Raw genomic sequence first — 17,745 nt, forward strand, 5'->3', positions numbered from 1 at the left:
TAATCAAACTCAAAAAGAAGATAGTTCTCCATATCCCCTGGATGAAGAAGTGATCAAAACCACAGAAACAAGTAAAGATTGATGCTGACAGGACCAGGAAGGTGTCAGAACACAAGGAGAAGCAAAAAGGAAGAGATGACACCAGCATCTACAATGACAAAAGATGGAGGCTTCTTCTGTAAGGAAGTTATACGAGGGATGTTTTCAGCCATGAGTGCAACCAGGAAACTTGAATTCTCAGGGCGATCATTTGCTGAAATGTTTTTAAAGAAGATAGTAGAGCTTTGGAAGATAGGCATTCTGGGTCAGGGAAGAAAATCATTTATGCGTTATTTAGAAAACTAACAGAAACTAGGCAAATGTATTGTGGAAAGAAGTATGTGAAATATAAAAAGAAAAAGCAGGAGTAATGTAGGATTCTCAGGAGTCTAAATGGAGGGATGCCTAGAAACAAATGAAGATGAATTTGAATAATATTCAGATGTTATATATATTATATATTTGGCTATACCTGCTGAAGAGATTTTTTAAAGTGTGTAATATGTGCCCTGCGTACTCTGTCAGATAGAAAGGATGTAGAAGTAAGCAGTCAGAATCTACAAGACAAATGTTTTAAATGGCCACTAAGGTAAGTGGGGGGACGAGTCTGATCAGAGACACATTTTCAGATTGCCAAAGAACACTGAGGGCTTGCCTGTAATGGGGTGTTTTAGGTCTGAGGTGGTATCATACTATAAGATTTACAAGTATCAGATTATAAAAGTTAGCTTATAGGAAAATGCAAGGAATACAGGGAGAAGCAAACATAAGGGTTATGTGAAAGAATGGGGAAGAAGACTCTGCTGTCCTCAGTTTATGTCTCAGACCAGTTCTTCTCATACAACAGTTGCTTGAAGCAAGGTGGAGAAATCTGCCCATCACCTATAGTTCTCCTATTCTAGCTTTTTAAGAAAGAACCAGGGCAGTATTCTTGCAGTATGAAACCACGGTACCTTTGGTCAGGCTGCAATGAGTGAAGATTTGTAGGCCTCATGTTTTCTTGTCTATGCATATTGAACTATCTGTTGAGTCAAGGCACTTTTCTTATAGGTACCACTTACAGTTATTTGAAAATGTATGGTGTAATTCTTAGCACCTGAGTATCTCCTTGCCTGTGATGTGAGAAGCCTCCAGAGACTGGAGACTTGGTCATCATCAGAAGAAGGTCCAGTTCATTAACATTCCATAAGTAAATGTCACTTCTGTCAGGAAGTACTGCTGATGAGAATTTTTAGACCCTTAAAATCAGCTGTGGTGGCAGAAATGTTGAGTAGAAAGATGGGCTTTTTAATTAAGTTGAAATTGAACATTTAAGGTGACTTTTCAGGTATATTCTAGTAAGGGCAGCATTGATAGTGAACCCATGGGCCCTATTAAAGGACTAGAAGCCTGTCAACTCCAGGTCACTAGCCAAAGCCCAGTGGAGTTCGCTATAATCGAAGGTTTTCTCTGCCCGACATTTGGGACACGGACTTTCTTTATGATGGTGGTTATCTTTGAATGGAGGAGTGGCCATCATACAAAAGCTACCGTCAAGTAGAACTAATGGTAGCACAAACTAAAAATGTCAGAGGGCACTTACGTCACCTTTCAGCTACCACTGTTGTGCCATTCAAATAACATTTTAAAAATATTATTGTCCTACTTTTTGTTGTTTGAACATTTCTTGAAAAGCCCAACCCAAACTACACATTTGTGTTCACTATAAGTTATTAACAGTTATAAGAGGGACAATCAATATTATAAGCTTATGGAATAATGATAATATTGTTATAACATAATCAACTTATGTGTCAGACAAGTTGGAACGGAGAGTGAAGTCAGGGAGTGGTGTTTCAGCCATGTGACCTATGGATGGACATTGCTACTTTGACGCAGGTAGTGGACTGTGTTACAGAGATGGCATAACATCTTATAGAGCAAGAACTGCTTATACACTCACTGTGTATGATGCTAACATGTCCATTTCTCTGTGGCCATTTTCAGGGGCATCGTCCAGTCAGAAGAGAAACTTGTCATCAGTGCATCTTGGGCAAAAGATGATGATATCAGCAGACTCTTGAAATCACTGCCAAACTGGACTAACATGGCTCAGCCCAAACAGCTAAGGCCTAAGAGGGAGGAGGAAGAAGACTACATAAGGTAAACACCTACTTTCTAATCTATGCTAGACAGAGGGAGGAAAACCCCACATATCCAACAAAGCCTTTCTCAAATGAAATGGTGAATCTAAAGATCAAAAGACAATTACTGAACTTGAAAAATCCAACAGTCACACGCCCACCTCCTTTTCCATCCAAGTGTGCCTTGGGCTCAAAAGTCAGCAAGAAAGTCTTGTGAATCCAGTCTGAAACGTTGCCAAGTTAGGCTAAGATGTCTCAGATTATACAAATACAAAACAATCATTTGTTCACTCATTCATTCATTCATTCATTGATTCAGCAAAGCTTTACTGATCCTGTTCTTGACAAACCTATAGTAAGATAAACGTCTGCTCAGGGTATGTCTGTGCCATAGCACTCCAAGCATGATCTATAACTTCCACGTTCATTAACACAGACTGTAGTATCCCCAGTGTTTCTGCTTGTTTTGACAAAGATCTCTCTTTTAAATTTGTCACTCAGCTTTTGACTTTGTACAAATGTATTTATTTAAGCCATGGAATCTGATAAAGGTGCACTTTCTTTCTTCCTTTCTTTCTTTCTTTCTTTCTTTCTTTTTTCTTTTTTTCTTTTTTTTACAATCTGGCTTGCAACAGTAAACTCTTTTCACTTATGTAACTGTAGACTAGTATAAAATCTATTTTATCACATTAGAATTAGGTTCATTCTTACTATCTTTTGTTAATGCAAGTGAAAAAATAGATGGTACGATAAAATAAAAGCACTTTTAAAAAGCAAAGACCAAAGGCTGGGTTAGTGAAGCATCACTGAAATCCAGCACTCAGGAGAGAGAGGAAGAGGTCAGGAATTCATTACCTTTTAGTGTATAGTGAGTTCCATGCTGGTCTGACCATATGACCCAGAGTCAAGAAAGAAAAAGAAAGAGAAGGAAGTAGAGGAAGGAGGAGGAAGAAGAAGAAGAAAGAAAGAAAGAAAGAAAGAAAGAAAGAAGGAAGGAAGGAAGGAAGGAAGGAAGGAAGGAAGGAAAAGAAAAGACCAAAAATAAGAATAAATAATTTTTAAGATAATGGCCGTTGACTTCACTTTCAATTTATGATCAAACAGTTGGCTTATCTCAGACAAAATATAGATTGAAACTCTAGATAATGTGGTGGTTTGAATGAGAATGTGCCCCATATTCTCAGGTATTTGAATACATGGTCCCCAGTTGCTGGCCCTGTTTGGGGAGGTTTAGAAGGGAGCAGGCTTTAAGAGCTCACAGCTTTGTCCCACTTTCCGTTCACTCTCTCTGCTTCATGTTCATGGTTTCTCACATTATGGATTCTCCCTCTAGAACCATAGCCAAAATAAACTGTTCCTTCCATGTGTTACTTTTGGTCCTGGTATTCACAGAAAGTAACTCATGCAAATATTAAGTATTACTGTTCATAAAGTTAACTGAATTCACATCCCACATAACTTATTTTCTCTGAAAGTACATACAGTTTTCTTGATCTTAGCCCTTATATAATTTTAATTGAAAAGTTGTAGGACACCAAGTGTTGGGTGAGATATATATACATTTCTATTTGGCATATGTTAGGACTTGAATTGCTGGGTAATAGTGTGTGCAAATTTCAATGGTTCACTTTATCAGTTTTCTAAAGTATTCTTAAGGAGCTATAAAAAGTGACCCAATCATTAAGAATACAAACTGATCTTGCAGAGTCTCTAAGTTTTGTTCCCAGCTCCCACAGCCTGTACCTCCAGTTCCAGAGGATCTGACATCATCTTCTGGCTTCTCCAGGCTCCTACATCCACACATAGCCACACACAGAACATACACATAACTTAAAATGTCTTAAAAAATAAAAAAAGAAAGTAGGCCTAGAGCTTTTATCCTTATAATGGCCTCTCCGAGTTCCCGTTGGCCTGTGTGTCATGAAGGCTGGTTATCTTCCATCTGCTGATCAACTGTTCCTGTATGTGTGCTGAAGTAATTTGATGACACTTAGTATGTATTTCTCTCAGATGATGCTGAGCAATTTCTTGTCCATTTTAATATATTTATTTGTCTTCATGCTTCTTTTTTAAATCTATTGCTAAATTGCAATTATGGTGTGTGTGTGTGTGTCTGTGTCTGTGTCCAGGGGTGGGTTTCCTAGTGATCTGTAGGGTATACCAGATTGTTACTCCTTTATCATAGATAAACCAGTCTTCTCCCACTTGACATGTTGCCTGTTTACTCATTCAGTGGTGTCTCTCACTGAAGAGATTGTCTATAATAGTAAGTATAGTTTATTGTTTATTTTATGGGTAGGGCATTTTGTATAAAACATTTGCTTACACAAAAGTCACAGAGGAATGCTCCTTGGAGACTTTGATGTAGTGGTTCCTCAGCATCTTTAAATAAGCTTTAATTTTTAATTTTAATCTCCTATAACCTAAACCTTCCTCAACTGAAATTATGTTCTCATGCCTTTAGCAATGCAAAATATCCTCATATCTCCCACCACAAGAGAGAATGAGTGATTGAAGGATTGATTACAACTTAAGTAGATATAATCAACTGACCTTAATACAGAAAGCAAGCCCCAAGGTGCTATTCGTTTACAGAATTACTGTCAAATCATCATTTTACCACATTCTCAAGTGGCCTGAGTAAGCACATTCCTTCTTATTATGCATATCAGTTAACCATGTTATCAGCCTCAGTAGTTGAACCCAAGCAATTTCTAGATGATAATTTCTTTTGGACCGATATTTTAGGTTACTTCAAATGAGCAACTGTCTTCTCATTATTTCTCAGCTTATTTTTACATAAGAACTTCATCGTAATATATGATTGCAAGAAGATTGTTAGTCAGCTGGATTAGTTACCTTCTAAAGCTCAGTGTAAAAGGAAACTATGCTATTCCAGAGAAGAGAATGCTGTGCCAGGGAAAGAGCGCCCTCCCCCTCTCTGGCACCACCTTGGATTTAGAATAGCTAGAATTAAGGATCTAGCTTTCGTTATTCGTGTTTTGATCATTTGATTAGGCTAGTCTTCATATTAAACTCAAAGGAAAATACAATTATACAAATATTTCCTTATTTTTGTCTCAATGAGATATATATTATTATGCCTGTATAAATAGAGCAAAATATCCAGTCCTCTAATGTACTCGAATGGCCTACCATCAAAAGGAGCCCATTCTGCATCCTAGTTTAGTTTTTCATAACTTTGATCATAGTGTCTGCTTTGTTTTATTGGATTTTATGCCTGAAAGACTTCTCCATGGTTTTGCATGTGAGCATAGTTTGACAAGCAGATTATATTAACCCCGTTATAAGAGAAAACACCTTCAGGTGTGTTTTATTTAGAAGTGACTAGTTCTTTCCTTTTAACCTGTCCCATTCTTTTTTCTAGATTAGACATTGAAACCATGTAAGTAATAAAGAGAACCTTCACTGATACTCCAGCAAACCAGAGTTGACAGAGGGCCAGATTTAGCACATTGAGTACCATATAACACTGCATGAGCCAAAAAGGTTGAAAAGATGCTCTTCTCCTATAATTAGTTTTTAAAGCTCAAAAGACTATTTGGCAAACAGATGAATATAGAATCCAATGTCCTTTGCATTGAGTAAAGGCTATGCTCTCTTCATTATTAAATAAGGCCTTTTTCTCTTTTTGTTTTTTTAACTGAAAAAAATAAGATGTATTATTTCCTGGTTTAGCTTTGAATAGATGGAGGAAAAAAAACTAGGTCAAGCTAGGGCTTTAAAAGAGAGGGGGAAAAAAGCTAATACCTTTTTGTTCCCAAAGAGCTAAAAGCAGGCTCTGTAGCCCATTGTCTTTGTGCCTGTCATGCTCTCTCTCTGTGTGTGTGTGTGTGTGTGTGTGTGTGTGTGTGTGTGTGTGTGTGTCTGCATGTGTGTGTATGTCTGTGTGTGTATACATCCTTTGAGATAATAGCTATTTATCCACTGATAAAGAGTCTGCTTTTGGGTGAGTGTAATTAACAGAAGGAGGAGAGTGTTGAAGGAAGTAAAAGAGATAGGGCTGGGTTGTCTGGGAGTTAGGGAGATCAGCAGTGATCATAAGCAGATCCCCAAGACCTGCTATTCTTTTCACTCATGGCCCTTGTATATTTTACAGAACAAGAATCATTCCTCTAGAACCAGCTCTGAAAGCTTTAGTGTGGCAGACCAGGCTCTGAGTCCTCAGGGGATAAAGGTTAAACAGATTAGTTTTGAATTATTGCAGACTGATGATAATGAAAACAGTAAGGATTGTCAGTGCCTGATGGCAACCTCATGAGTCTCTAAGTGTTATCATTCCCACTCAACAAATGAGGAAACTGAGAACTTTCTTCATAACACACCCATTAAGTGACAGAGCTGGGGCTTAAACCTAGATAGACTATCACCCAGAGCCACCACATTGTGGTCATCCAGGCTTAAATTGAATCAAGAATGTACATTTTTGCACTTCTGGTTTACGCCATCATTCTCATTAATTATCATAATCTCAACTGATAGAGCTTTTTTTTTGCAAATGTCACAGACATGTGTCATGATGCCACCTTGACTCTAGTTTTTATTATTGTGTCTTATTTTAATATATTGCATTTTTGTGTATTCTCTCTATTCCAATAGCAAGTTTTTAAACAGTATGTATACAGATGTATCTGGAAGGAATCGTGTATTAAATCCAATACTATTTTTTAAAACTTTTTTATATTTTCCTCTTAATAATCTGTCCATTCAATGCAAAGAAAATAGAAATGACCATTGTTGATAAAGAAAGGAAAGGAAGATGCAAAGAAGATACAGTGTAAAAAAAAAGGTAAAATTAATTGCTCGTACTTGGAGTAGAGGATCAAGTGGTTCTGAGTAGGAACGAGAGCCATCGCTTTTGTATCTTTAGTGACTTAGTTGTCTAGATGCTAACCTTCCACACATCTTCTGCAGGATCCGGTGACAGGCACATTCACTGTCAGCTTCTTTCTCTTTAATTGTGCTATGAATTTTGGAGTCAAGGTGATTAAATAGCAGGAAAATATTATTTCAGTGCTCAGTGGTTGACTATACTGACTTCTAAGTTTTTATTCAGTTTGAAGTCTATACTGTTGTTTAATTTAAAGTGGCAGTACAAAAGCAGAGAGTTGGTTGGCACTTTTGTCTTCCTTCTGTGGAATACTCAAAGCACACAGTAGATCCTTAATAACTGTTAATGAATGAGAAGTCAGCTCGTCTTCAAATAAGCAGCACACAGTATAGAGCTAGCGACTGCCACCAACTGGGAAAGTGCTTTCCCTCTGGAAGCTCACAGGCCTAGGTTCTGGTCCTCAGCTCTGGCCGCCATTAACTAGTCTGCTTTGTTCTCTTTTGTTTTGCTTTTTTGTGAGTTCTTTCTTAGCCCTAATAGGTTTCTTCAGGAGCCTCAGGCTAGACAATTACAAAAGAAGCAAAGCTAGAAATACATTCATATGTAGAAACAATAGGAATAAAGTAGGGCATTAACAATCTTCCAAGAAGTTGCACTTGAAATTTAAAAGGGCCCCAGCATAATGTAAGCACCAGCTATTGAAAAGTCTCATGAACTGCAGTTGCTATGAAAACCTCTAAGAAATCTGAAGGAGCAAAGTGGCGATACAGTGGGGAAAGACTTCAGCTAGCTCTAACACATCCTACTGTAGAATGCAGACACTTATCTCCCTATCTCTAGATGCTTAATATGACTTTTAAAATGCAATTAGAAAAGGAAAGATGAATCAGACTCGTGAATATATTAAGTGCAAGGGTAGAAAACGCTTTGCTAAATTTTTTTTTTAATCCCTCAATTAAACAAGAGGAAGGTCATGGATAGATAGGGGACACAGTCAAACAAGTCAGGGTGAGAAGCAGACTTAAGTCTCAAAATTAAACAAAAGAGACAGGTCATTAACCAGAAACTAAGCTACAAACATCAGTGTTTTATGAATTCAGAGCTTCATTCCTTATGTCAAAACTCCTGGTAGCAAAAAACTAGTGATAAGTGAAAAATAAAATAAAGTCTCCTATGTAGGTTCTAAAATGTTAGCTTTTCTAGACAATTGTTGAGAATTATAATCTCATTATTCTCATTTTTAAAAAGCACTAATTATTTTATATATTGTATGTTTATTTAATTTCACATGAAAATATTTAATAATTTCCATTTAGATGTGAATTTAACAATTTCTTTTTCTCTCATTTGAAGTCTTAATAAAAGGTTTTAAAAGTTGACCTTCTGATATGGTTTACCTTGGTCATGGTTGGGGATAGGATGCCTGCAATGGAGCCTGAGCAAGTGAGCCAAGCAAGGGCTGGGCAATGAGCCTGCAGGTTAAATTTCCCTGCCAGGTGATGAAGGACTGCTAGCCTGCTTACCTATACTTGTCTTTTACTACTAGTCTTTTTAGGCTCTCAGCCTGCCATATTCTTTCACCCTTCTTGTTGGTCATCCCCTACTTTTCTTAGTGGCATGGTCTCCAATCATCCCAGGAATAAGCAGACAGTCAGGGTGTCACTGGTGTGGGCAGACATTACTGGTGTGAGCAGTGTGCAGATTCTAGTGTAGTGAGTGGTGTTGTCAAAGGAAAAGTGATGTAAACCCACTAGAGAGGGAAGGAGATGTAACTAGGACCCAACCAGGTCAGAATAAAATGTCTAAAGTCAGTCCACCATTAGCAGTTTGAACAGATTGTTTAGTAAAAAATATAATCACTGGAATAATTGGAGAAATAATGTTTAAACCATTGTACATGAGGTTTTTTTCTGGACACAGAACTGAAGCTGGTGAAGAGTGACCCAAGAGGCCAGTGTACATTATGATAGCCATGGTAACTATTACTTTATGTTAAAAATTTTCCCTGCTTAGATATTTTCCCCATACACTCTTAATCACTGCTATTGTTTACTGCCAGTTCACTGATTCTCCACAAAGACCCTCACTCTGACATTTGTATCCCTTCATCTTCCTTCATTTTCACTTTCCTCCCAGTTTTATGGTAGCACCCTCTTCTCTCTGTGGTCTCACTCAGCCACAGACAGTCTTTCCCCACGTCTTTCATCCTTTCTCTCCCTCTATTCTGAATGCTGCTCAGAGTACTGGACCCTTAGTTATCCTTGCTCCAATCAATGATAACCAGAGGCAAAAAAAATAACTGTCAATACAGTGTAATCCTCAGAGGAGGGTATGCACTGCTGCATCAGCATCCGTTTGTAAACCTGTACTCATTTTCTCTAGTTGAAAGCCATGGGATATTATGCTCAACTCACAATAAGTGATTATTGATTATTTTAATTCTGTTCCAACAAAGTTCTGAAGCTTACAGCATGTTATTGTTTGGAGACTAATACTAGCTGTATGAGTGAGTGACATACAATATCTCCTGGCAGAAAACTCATGTGACATGTGGCTCACTGTAACTAAAGAAACAAGATGGAGTCTACTGCTTATGCCTAGTGTTTCTCATCCATGAAGGAAACACTGGAACCAGGTTCAATTGGGATGCTTAGCTTAGAAAAGAATGTTTAAAATAACTCTTGTCCCAAGATAACAGACCTCATGAATACACTTATATTGCATTTGTATTGCATGTTGAGCCAGTACATTAAAGTAACATACTGTTCACAGTTAAATTTTGCTTATTGGGACCTGAATCCATTTTCATGAAAGTTATTAGTCTACCCATGGATACACCCATGTATTCTGCCACTTGGTACCATAAAACAGACATAAGAAACATGGAGTTAGACCTGAGCTGAGCCTGTGATCCTGACCTGCTCTGCCCTGTCCTCAAATCCTTCCATTCATGAATCAACCAACATATGTGCTTACAACATGTAGGCTGGGTGTCTCCCAGTGGTTATGAGTATAAGTATTTATTCATTTAAACTAGCATATCAGAGAGGAGCAGAGGGCATGAAGGAAGACAGTTGAAGGGGGATTTTAAAAACACTAATGCAGGACCTGGGGTATAGCTTAGTTGATAGCATGCACAAAATAACTGAGCATGGTGGTGCACACTTATGATTTCATCACTCAAGAGGTAGCAGCAGGAGAGTTGGCTACATATTAAGTTTGAGGCTCACAAGAAACACATAAACTTCCACCTAAAAAAAGAAGGGAAAAAATAAATACACTTTAAAACTTCAAGGTATTAGATACTCAGTTAAAGGCAAAGGGAGCTGATGTGTAGTATAGAGCTATACCTGATAATATTGTGCTGGGCACTTTGCTACAAGCATAGATTATAGAGCTCTTAATTATCTCTCACTTATGAGATAATAAATGTGCTTAATCTCTTAAATATATAATAAAAATTTTGAAAAAATTTTACAAAAAAAATAGATCTAATTCAATATTGTTTATGTTTTCCATGTGTAGTTTATAATAAACTAGATTACGCCTTATAGAAGAAAATAACCTCATGTATCATGACCATTTTGTCAAATTTTGAGCAGAACTTACTACTCTTTGGAACTGTAGGGCTCTAGTGTCAATGTGTTTACATGCACAGCACATTCTTTTGTAAAGATTCATCTTATTTTATGCATCAAAGGCTCTTCTTTATAAAGTTACCTCATTTTTAAAAAATGGGTGGTTCTTTGATAATTCCTATATTCCATTGAAATCTCCAGTTCAACACTTTTACAAAAACCAGAAACTACCTAGAGTAGGTTTTGAAACCATCCAGTTCTGAGATCAAATCAGGATTCAACACTTTGTGTTGAGCCAGAGCCCTTAATATGCTCATTGCTTTTGCATTGTTGGCCAAGTGACACACATTACACTGGCTACACAGTTGTGAGAGGAAGTTTATTGAAAACTCAGGTTTCTGTCTTCATCCATTGCTTCCTCTGGAGAGTGGGAAGCAGAGGATTCTTCCAGAGTTCAGTACAGAGAGCCACTGACATAACCGTTTCCACTGCACATTGACATTTTTCAGTGGGAAATTTGGCTAGGTGGCCCACTTTTGTAATCCTAGCACTTGGCTGTCGAGGGCTGCCAAGAATTTAAGGGCAGCATTATCTGCATAGTCTATTCCTGGCCAGCCAGGGTTACATAGTGAGACCCTGTGTCAAAAAAATAAAATAGAAAATTAACCAGAAAATTTAAAAGTAACTCTTTATTGCATATATTGTTAGTAATATAGGCCAAAGAACAAAAGTTGCACTTCTGGGAAAGAAAATAGTAGCTTAAAATAAAACTAATTACAGAGAACTTTTACAGAATTCCTTGCATAGAACTTCTACAGGGCTGATCAAATAGGAATAAGGATTTTTAACCTAATGCATCTCCCATAATAATACACTTGAACTTATCAAAAAGTTACCTACCTTGACCTGTGATTAAGATCTCAGCCTTTAATTGGAAACCAATTCTTTGAACTTAGTATTTTGCTGCCAACTCACTCCATAAAAGATGCTGCTTTTGTGTTCTCTGGATGGTGAGCCCACGTGGTGGCAAGGCTGCCCTTACCACAGTAGTATCTGGACCTTTACCCCAGAGCTTAGCAAACCAGGCCTTTTTTCCTCTGGAAAATCTCAGTTGTGTACAATACTTTCTCTGTGCTCATCTCTAATAAGAACACACACATAAAACATCCTAGCATGCTTGTACAAGGGCAAAAAGAAAACCTGAGGGAAGAAAATATGCGTGCATGTCATCATGGATTGAACCTGTCAAATCATTTCCCACAATTACCATGACAGCATTATTTGGGGGTAGGGAGTGTTTTGTTTTGTCTCTTGATCTAAAAGGAGAAGGGTAGAAACTGTGTGTTAGTAATATTGAGACTTTTAACTTAGGACATTAACTTCTCACCATATATTCAAATTTTACCTAGTATCATAAAACCTTCATTTCCAGAAGTTCAGCACTCTGGTTAGAAATGTAGATCTCTGGCAAAGGATTCCTCCAGGGAGCTTGAGACTGCTGCATCCAGGAACTCTTTGGGTTGAAGTAGAAGAGACACTTTTGAAAACCATAGCAGCTGCCTTTTATGTCTTACTTCTTAGACATTCCCTTGATCTTCAGGTGTTGCTGTTGTTGTTGTTGTTGCTGTTGCTGCTGCTGCTGCTGCTGCTGCTGCTGCTGCTGCTGCTGCTGCTGCTGCTGCTGCTGCTTTTTGACAACCAAACCAAAGATCAATGGAAAAACCCTTATGAAAACACATCTCTCCCCCAGAGCACAGCCAGGAAAGGTTCTCCTCCCCTGAGGACCATGTAGTTAGACTTGGTGGATCACATAATCCAGAATAATCTTCGCCCTCTTCAGCCTTCTTAATCTCATCTGTAAATGTCTTTGTCCTAGTTTGCTTTTTTGTTTTTGTTTTGTTTTGTTTGTTGGCTAACATCATGACAAGCAATTTGGATGAAAGGATCTATTTTATCTTGTACCATGGAGGTTAAGTTCATCACTGAGGGAAGTCAAGGCAGGAACTCAAACAGGACAGGAATCAAGCAGGAGGCAAGAACTAAAGTAGAGGCCATGGTTGAACACTGCTTGCTAGTGACATATGCAAGGCTTGCTTAGCAAGCTTTCTTATCCTTCCCAGGACCACCTGCCCAGAAGCACACTACCCATAATATGCTGGGCCCTCGCACAGCAGTCAGTCATCAAGAAAATAACCTCTATAGACTTCTAGTCTCTTAGGGGCATTTTTCAGTGGATGTTCCTTCTCCCCAAATGACCCTTTTATTTTACATTTCCAAAATCTTCCATTGGAAGTAACACAGTCATAGTCTCTGAAGTTAGGACATGAGCATCTTTGAATGGCCATTATTCATAAATACATATAGTCTACATCAGTGCTTCTCAACCTTTTTAATACTCTTCTTCATGGTAGGGACTGTCAACTATAAAATTATTTTTGTTGCTATGTCATAATTGTAATTTTGCTATTGTTATAAATCATAATGTAAATATCTGGGTTTTCTGATGCTCTTAGGCAACCTCTGCAAGTTGGTGTCATTTAATCCACAAAGAGATCACAACTCACAAGTTGAGAACCGTTGGTCTATAGTCACAGTTACCTACTCATCCTCCAAAAACTCACCTCTGTCATTTTAAAGTCATGATCCAGTCAAGATTCCCACATTTAGTTTCCATTACCCTGCCACAGTCTTATCCACTTCTGTTGTACACGCAGTGAATTCCCTGGGAGAGAATCCAGGCCAGAGGGTCTATTTTTCTAACAGATGCTTTGCAACAGTCTCCTGCATGAACAATTGAGATGATCGTTTAGGCTTCCCACTGTGTTGCCACACCTGAAGCCCAGCTGCTTTATGTGACAGCCACTTGGTTAAGGTGGTGACTAGCAGGTCTCACCTTTGGAAAGATGCTCTTACTTCCAGTGGTTATTGATTATATGAATTATATGAGACCTTAAGACTCTAGGTTTTCTTCTTTTCTAACAAACATTCACCAATAGTTTCTACAGCCATTGATAAATTGTATGTGAAACATTACTGAGTTACTTTTGTGAGGACATACTCTCTTCTGCACTTCCCTATCTTTCCCCTTCCTCTTTCTCTCTCACTCACATACTTACTGTACTTCCGGCATGCATTCTTTTCAGCTCATTATGTGATTACCAGGATTATCTTCTCATTTATGTTGTTACTGAAATATATACAGCGAAATGCAGCTAATCTTAGTATTCACTTTGAGTTTTGACAAATTTACTCTCTTTCTCTTTCTCTTTCTCTTTCTCTCTCACACAGACACACACACGACCTATACTCTAACGAGTATGTAGAACTCATCCATTACTCCAAGAAAGTTTCTTTGCTCCTTTCCACATAGGAGCACCCACAGTTCCAATGCCTTCACCATAGATTAGTTTTGCCTCTTCTCGAATTTCATATTAATAGATTCATATTGAGTACACTCTTATTTGTTGTTTGTTTCACTCCTCTTCCCAGCGTGAGCTTCTTTCTTGTCATTGTCAGAACACAGTCCAGTTATGGAGTCATATGAGGAGGGTTCTGAAAGCTAGGGAGAACACTCCCAAGAAAATATGACAGTCTTTTGACCTCAGATTCTTAAAAACATGGAATTGTTCTTGAAAAGTGTTTAATGCTTCTCCCTGGTAGAGCAGATAGGAGTCTACTTCAGATTACTCACTATTGCTTGCTGTTGTTACTCCATCATGCCTGTTATGGGGAAACAGGTTTTTGCAATGTGTGGTTTGTCCTTGTGATTGTGTGCCACTTTAACTCCTACGAGCTTGGCTCATGTGACCTTTCTTAACCCTCAGAGTATAAACTGTCTGAGGCTCTGAATAAAGTTGGCTATTGCATGTCACTTTAGTCTGCCTCGTTTATCATTCGGCTTCATTCTCCCAGGTCTCTCTGCCTCTAGAGTAGTAACAACTGTTCTCATTAGTACTTTATAGTTATGGTTGACTTGTATTCTGTTGGATGAGTAGACTATAGGTTTCTTTTCCCCCACAGACTTCTATTAGCAAGGATTTGATTATGTCCAATCTTAGTCCCTTATTACTAAAACTTCTATTAATGATGCTGTGTTGCTCATTAACTCATATAAAAAACTTTCTCTCTTCATATACCTTTCTTCTTTTGGATAATCACATGGAAGACGAGTGGCTGGATCATGGGATCAGTGCATACTTATTATATGAAATTGCCTGGAGCCCTCATTGCTTCACTTTCTTGTCAGTGTCTTGTCTGGTTTTTATTTGCTATAAGAGTTTGCATGAAACTAGTAATATTTGTTTTAAGTGCTTGATTAAGATTCTATAATGAAGCCATCTGTTCCTTTTTCCCTTTTGAGACCCTTTAGTTATTATTTTGGTCTCTTCAATATGCATGCATATGTGTATATTTATAGATCCTATTATTTCTGAATTCCTTTCTTAAATTAAACATTTCAAGGAATGTATTCATTTCTTTGATTTAAGTTACTGAAGTCCAGGACCTTGGACAGGTTTGAATATCCCCATGTATCCCTCTAATGTCTGTAAAATCTGTGGGAATAGCCCCCATTTAATTTCCGATATTAGTAGTATGTGTCCCCTTACATTTTTATTCATCAGTTTATTTAGGGTAAAAGCTTTCTACCTCTTTCTAGAATAGCATAGATACTTAGGATTTTTGGCTTTGTGAGTCATGTGGTTTCATTTTCTTCTGTTCTATCCTGCACTGCAGTATGGATACAGCCGTAGTATAACACACAGATAAGGAGAACAGCGTGTTCTCATAACATTTTATCTAAATAGATAGGCAGTGGGTGTGACTGCACTGTGGACATTAGTCACCAAACTCAATTTTTATCAATTTATAAAGCTCTGAGAGTTTTTTTTTTATTTTATCAATTTTTATGAAGAACATTTTTGTTGTTTCATTAACTTTACCAATTAGATTTTTCATTTCTCTAACTGTTGCTTTCAGCTAACTTTGGGTTACTTTACTCTTTGAATGACATTGTAAGCACCTAAGAGTGAAAGCTGGTATCACTGATCCTGTCTTCCTCCTCTTCATCTTCCTCTTCCTCCTCCTCCTCCTCTTTCTTCCTTTTCTGATGTGAGCATTTACAGTCTTACATTCCTCTCTAAGTTCTGCTTTAGCTGTGCCCCACAAATGTTGACATACTACATTTGTCATATCATTCATTTCAAAGTATTTCCTCTTTCCCTAATGATCTCCGTTGTGAGCTGAGACTACTTAGAAGCATAGTCCATAACTTTCAAATCTGCAGAGATATCCCAGATACATTTTGTTATTGATTTGTAATGTGGCTCTCTTATGGTCAGATGATACACTCTGAAATGAACTCAGTCCTTTTAATTTACTATACTTGTGATAATGGCCCTGAATGTCCTCAGTCTGTGTCACTCTACAGGATATTATTGTATGGATGTATATGTATGCCTGCCTACTGATATATTCTAAACATATTAATATATATGCATATATATGCATACACAAAGAAATGCATACTTGCAACTGTCCTCTAGGTACTGTCATCAGTTGGATAAGCTTGGATGGCTACTTTCTTGTTTGCCTTCTCTCAAAAATCACAGTTTGTATTGTCTCTTGTTCAACATCTGATCAGCCATTTAATTATTTCTTCCATTTGTAGTTGTACCATGACAGGGGAGCTAAATCTATACCATTTCCTCATTATGGCTAAAGCAAAGTCATTATTGCCTTTACTCTTTTGAGGAGAGGGATGTCAACTTATCTGAAATAAAGACAAGGAGAATGTTGTTTTCTTCTGGCATGATCCCATTAATCTTTAATCATCACAAATTATCCCAAGCCTGTCTCTCTCAATAATTCCAATAATTGAGAATTATAATTCTCAATAATATTCCAGAATATTATTACTCTCAATAGTATTAATTCTCAATAATTCCAATCTGCTGCAGAATATTGCTTTTCATATAGAAAGCAAACTCTGAGCACTGACTATGTACATGTCTATTGAGGTAGCTTTGAACCTGTGGTACAGTATAGGATGGGGCTAGCATGAAGTAAAATTTGCCGTAAATTTCTTCTAAAAAGTAAAAGCACACAGCAAGATCATTAGCTACCAAGAAAATGCAGATTAAAACTACTGCTCCCATGAAACCATCACTATAATTTTAAAGGCCAGATAATAACAATTGTTGACAAGGACTTGAGGTCTTGAACACTTAAACATTCCTTCAAAGGTTAAAGTTTGTATTGTCATGCAGTCCAGCAAGTCCACGTTTAGGTTTATGCACCAAGACAAGTGAAGATATATCTACCCAAAATGTATACAAGATAGTGTCATGGCAGCACACGTAGACACAACCTGTATTCCCAGCTACTCTGGAGGCTGAGACAGGAGAATCCTAAAGCTACTTCAGACCCTGGGAGCCCTTGGGTCAACTAAGAGTAAAATAAGGCAGCATAATGAATGTTTGCCTAACCACACAAAAGCCTGAATAAATTGGCTATGTTAAGGCAGGAAAGAAAGATTGGGACACACATCTCTCCAATCTCAGCACTCAGGAGGCAAATCCAAGAGAATTGTGAGTTTCGGGCCAGCCTCAGCTACATAGCAAGAGTCTGTCAAAGAGAGAGTGGGGGGAGAAGGAGAGGGAAAGGGAAGAGAGAGGAGGGGCAGGAAAGAGAAAGATAGTTGTGTACACAAATATTTCTAGCAGCATTATAATAATGACTTTAATTGGAAACCAACCATGTATATCCACATACTAAATAGATGAATTGATAGATCAGATGATATATTCTTACTTGCTAATATGAAAATATCAAAGTACTGCTACATCCTTCAATATGGGATGAATCCTGAAAATGAAAGAAAATAGTAAGCCTGAATATGAGTAGAAATTACACATGAATCTCCAAAATGAGGAAATCCAGAGATAGAAACTAAATTCCTGGTTACTTAAAGGGAGGTAAGTGTGGACTTTAAAGTGCACAGAACGTCATAAATCACTAAGCCTGCTGCTCTATGTCCAGTAGACATACTGATTTAAAGACACAAAGGAACAAGTGGGCATCCCTGTCCATCCCTGCTTCACTGAAACCATGATGGGCTGTTACCCCTAAATGAGTAGAATGGCACAAACCCTGT

At 37.8% G+C, this 17,745-nt stretch overlaps 1 protein-coding gene across 1 annotated transcript in view; it reads left to right on the forward strand.

Moving 5' to 3' along the window:
* Exoc4 (exocyst complex component 4) overlaps positions 1-17,745 on the forward strand; it is a 689,148-nt gene that overhangs the window by 546,565 nt on the left and 124,838 nt on the right. The window contains exon 13 of the mRNA XM_028768362.1: positions 2,026-2,181. Within this exon, the coding sequence (XP_028624195.1) occupies positions 2,026-2,181 (156 nt within the window). The remainder of the gene's footprint in view (positions 1-2,025; positions 2,182-17,745) is intronic.

The sequence above is a fragment of the Grammomys surdaster genome, unplaced genomic scaffold (assembly GCF_004785775.1).
Source record: "Grammomys surdaster isolate TR1022 unplaced genomic scaffold, NIH_TR_1.0 186, whole genome shotgun sequence".
Lineage (NCBI taxonomy): Eukaryota > Metazoa > Chordata > Mammalia > Rodentia > Muridae > Grammomys > Grammomys surdaster.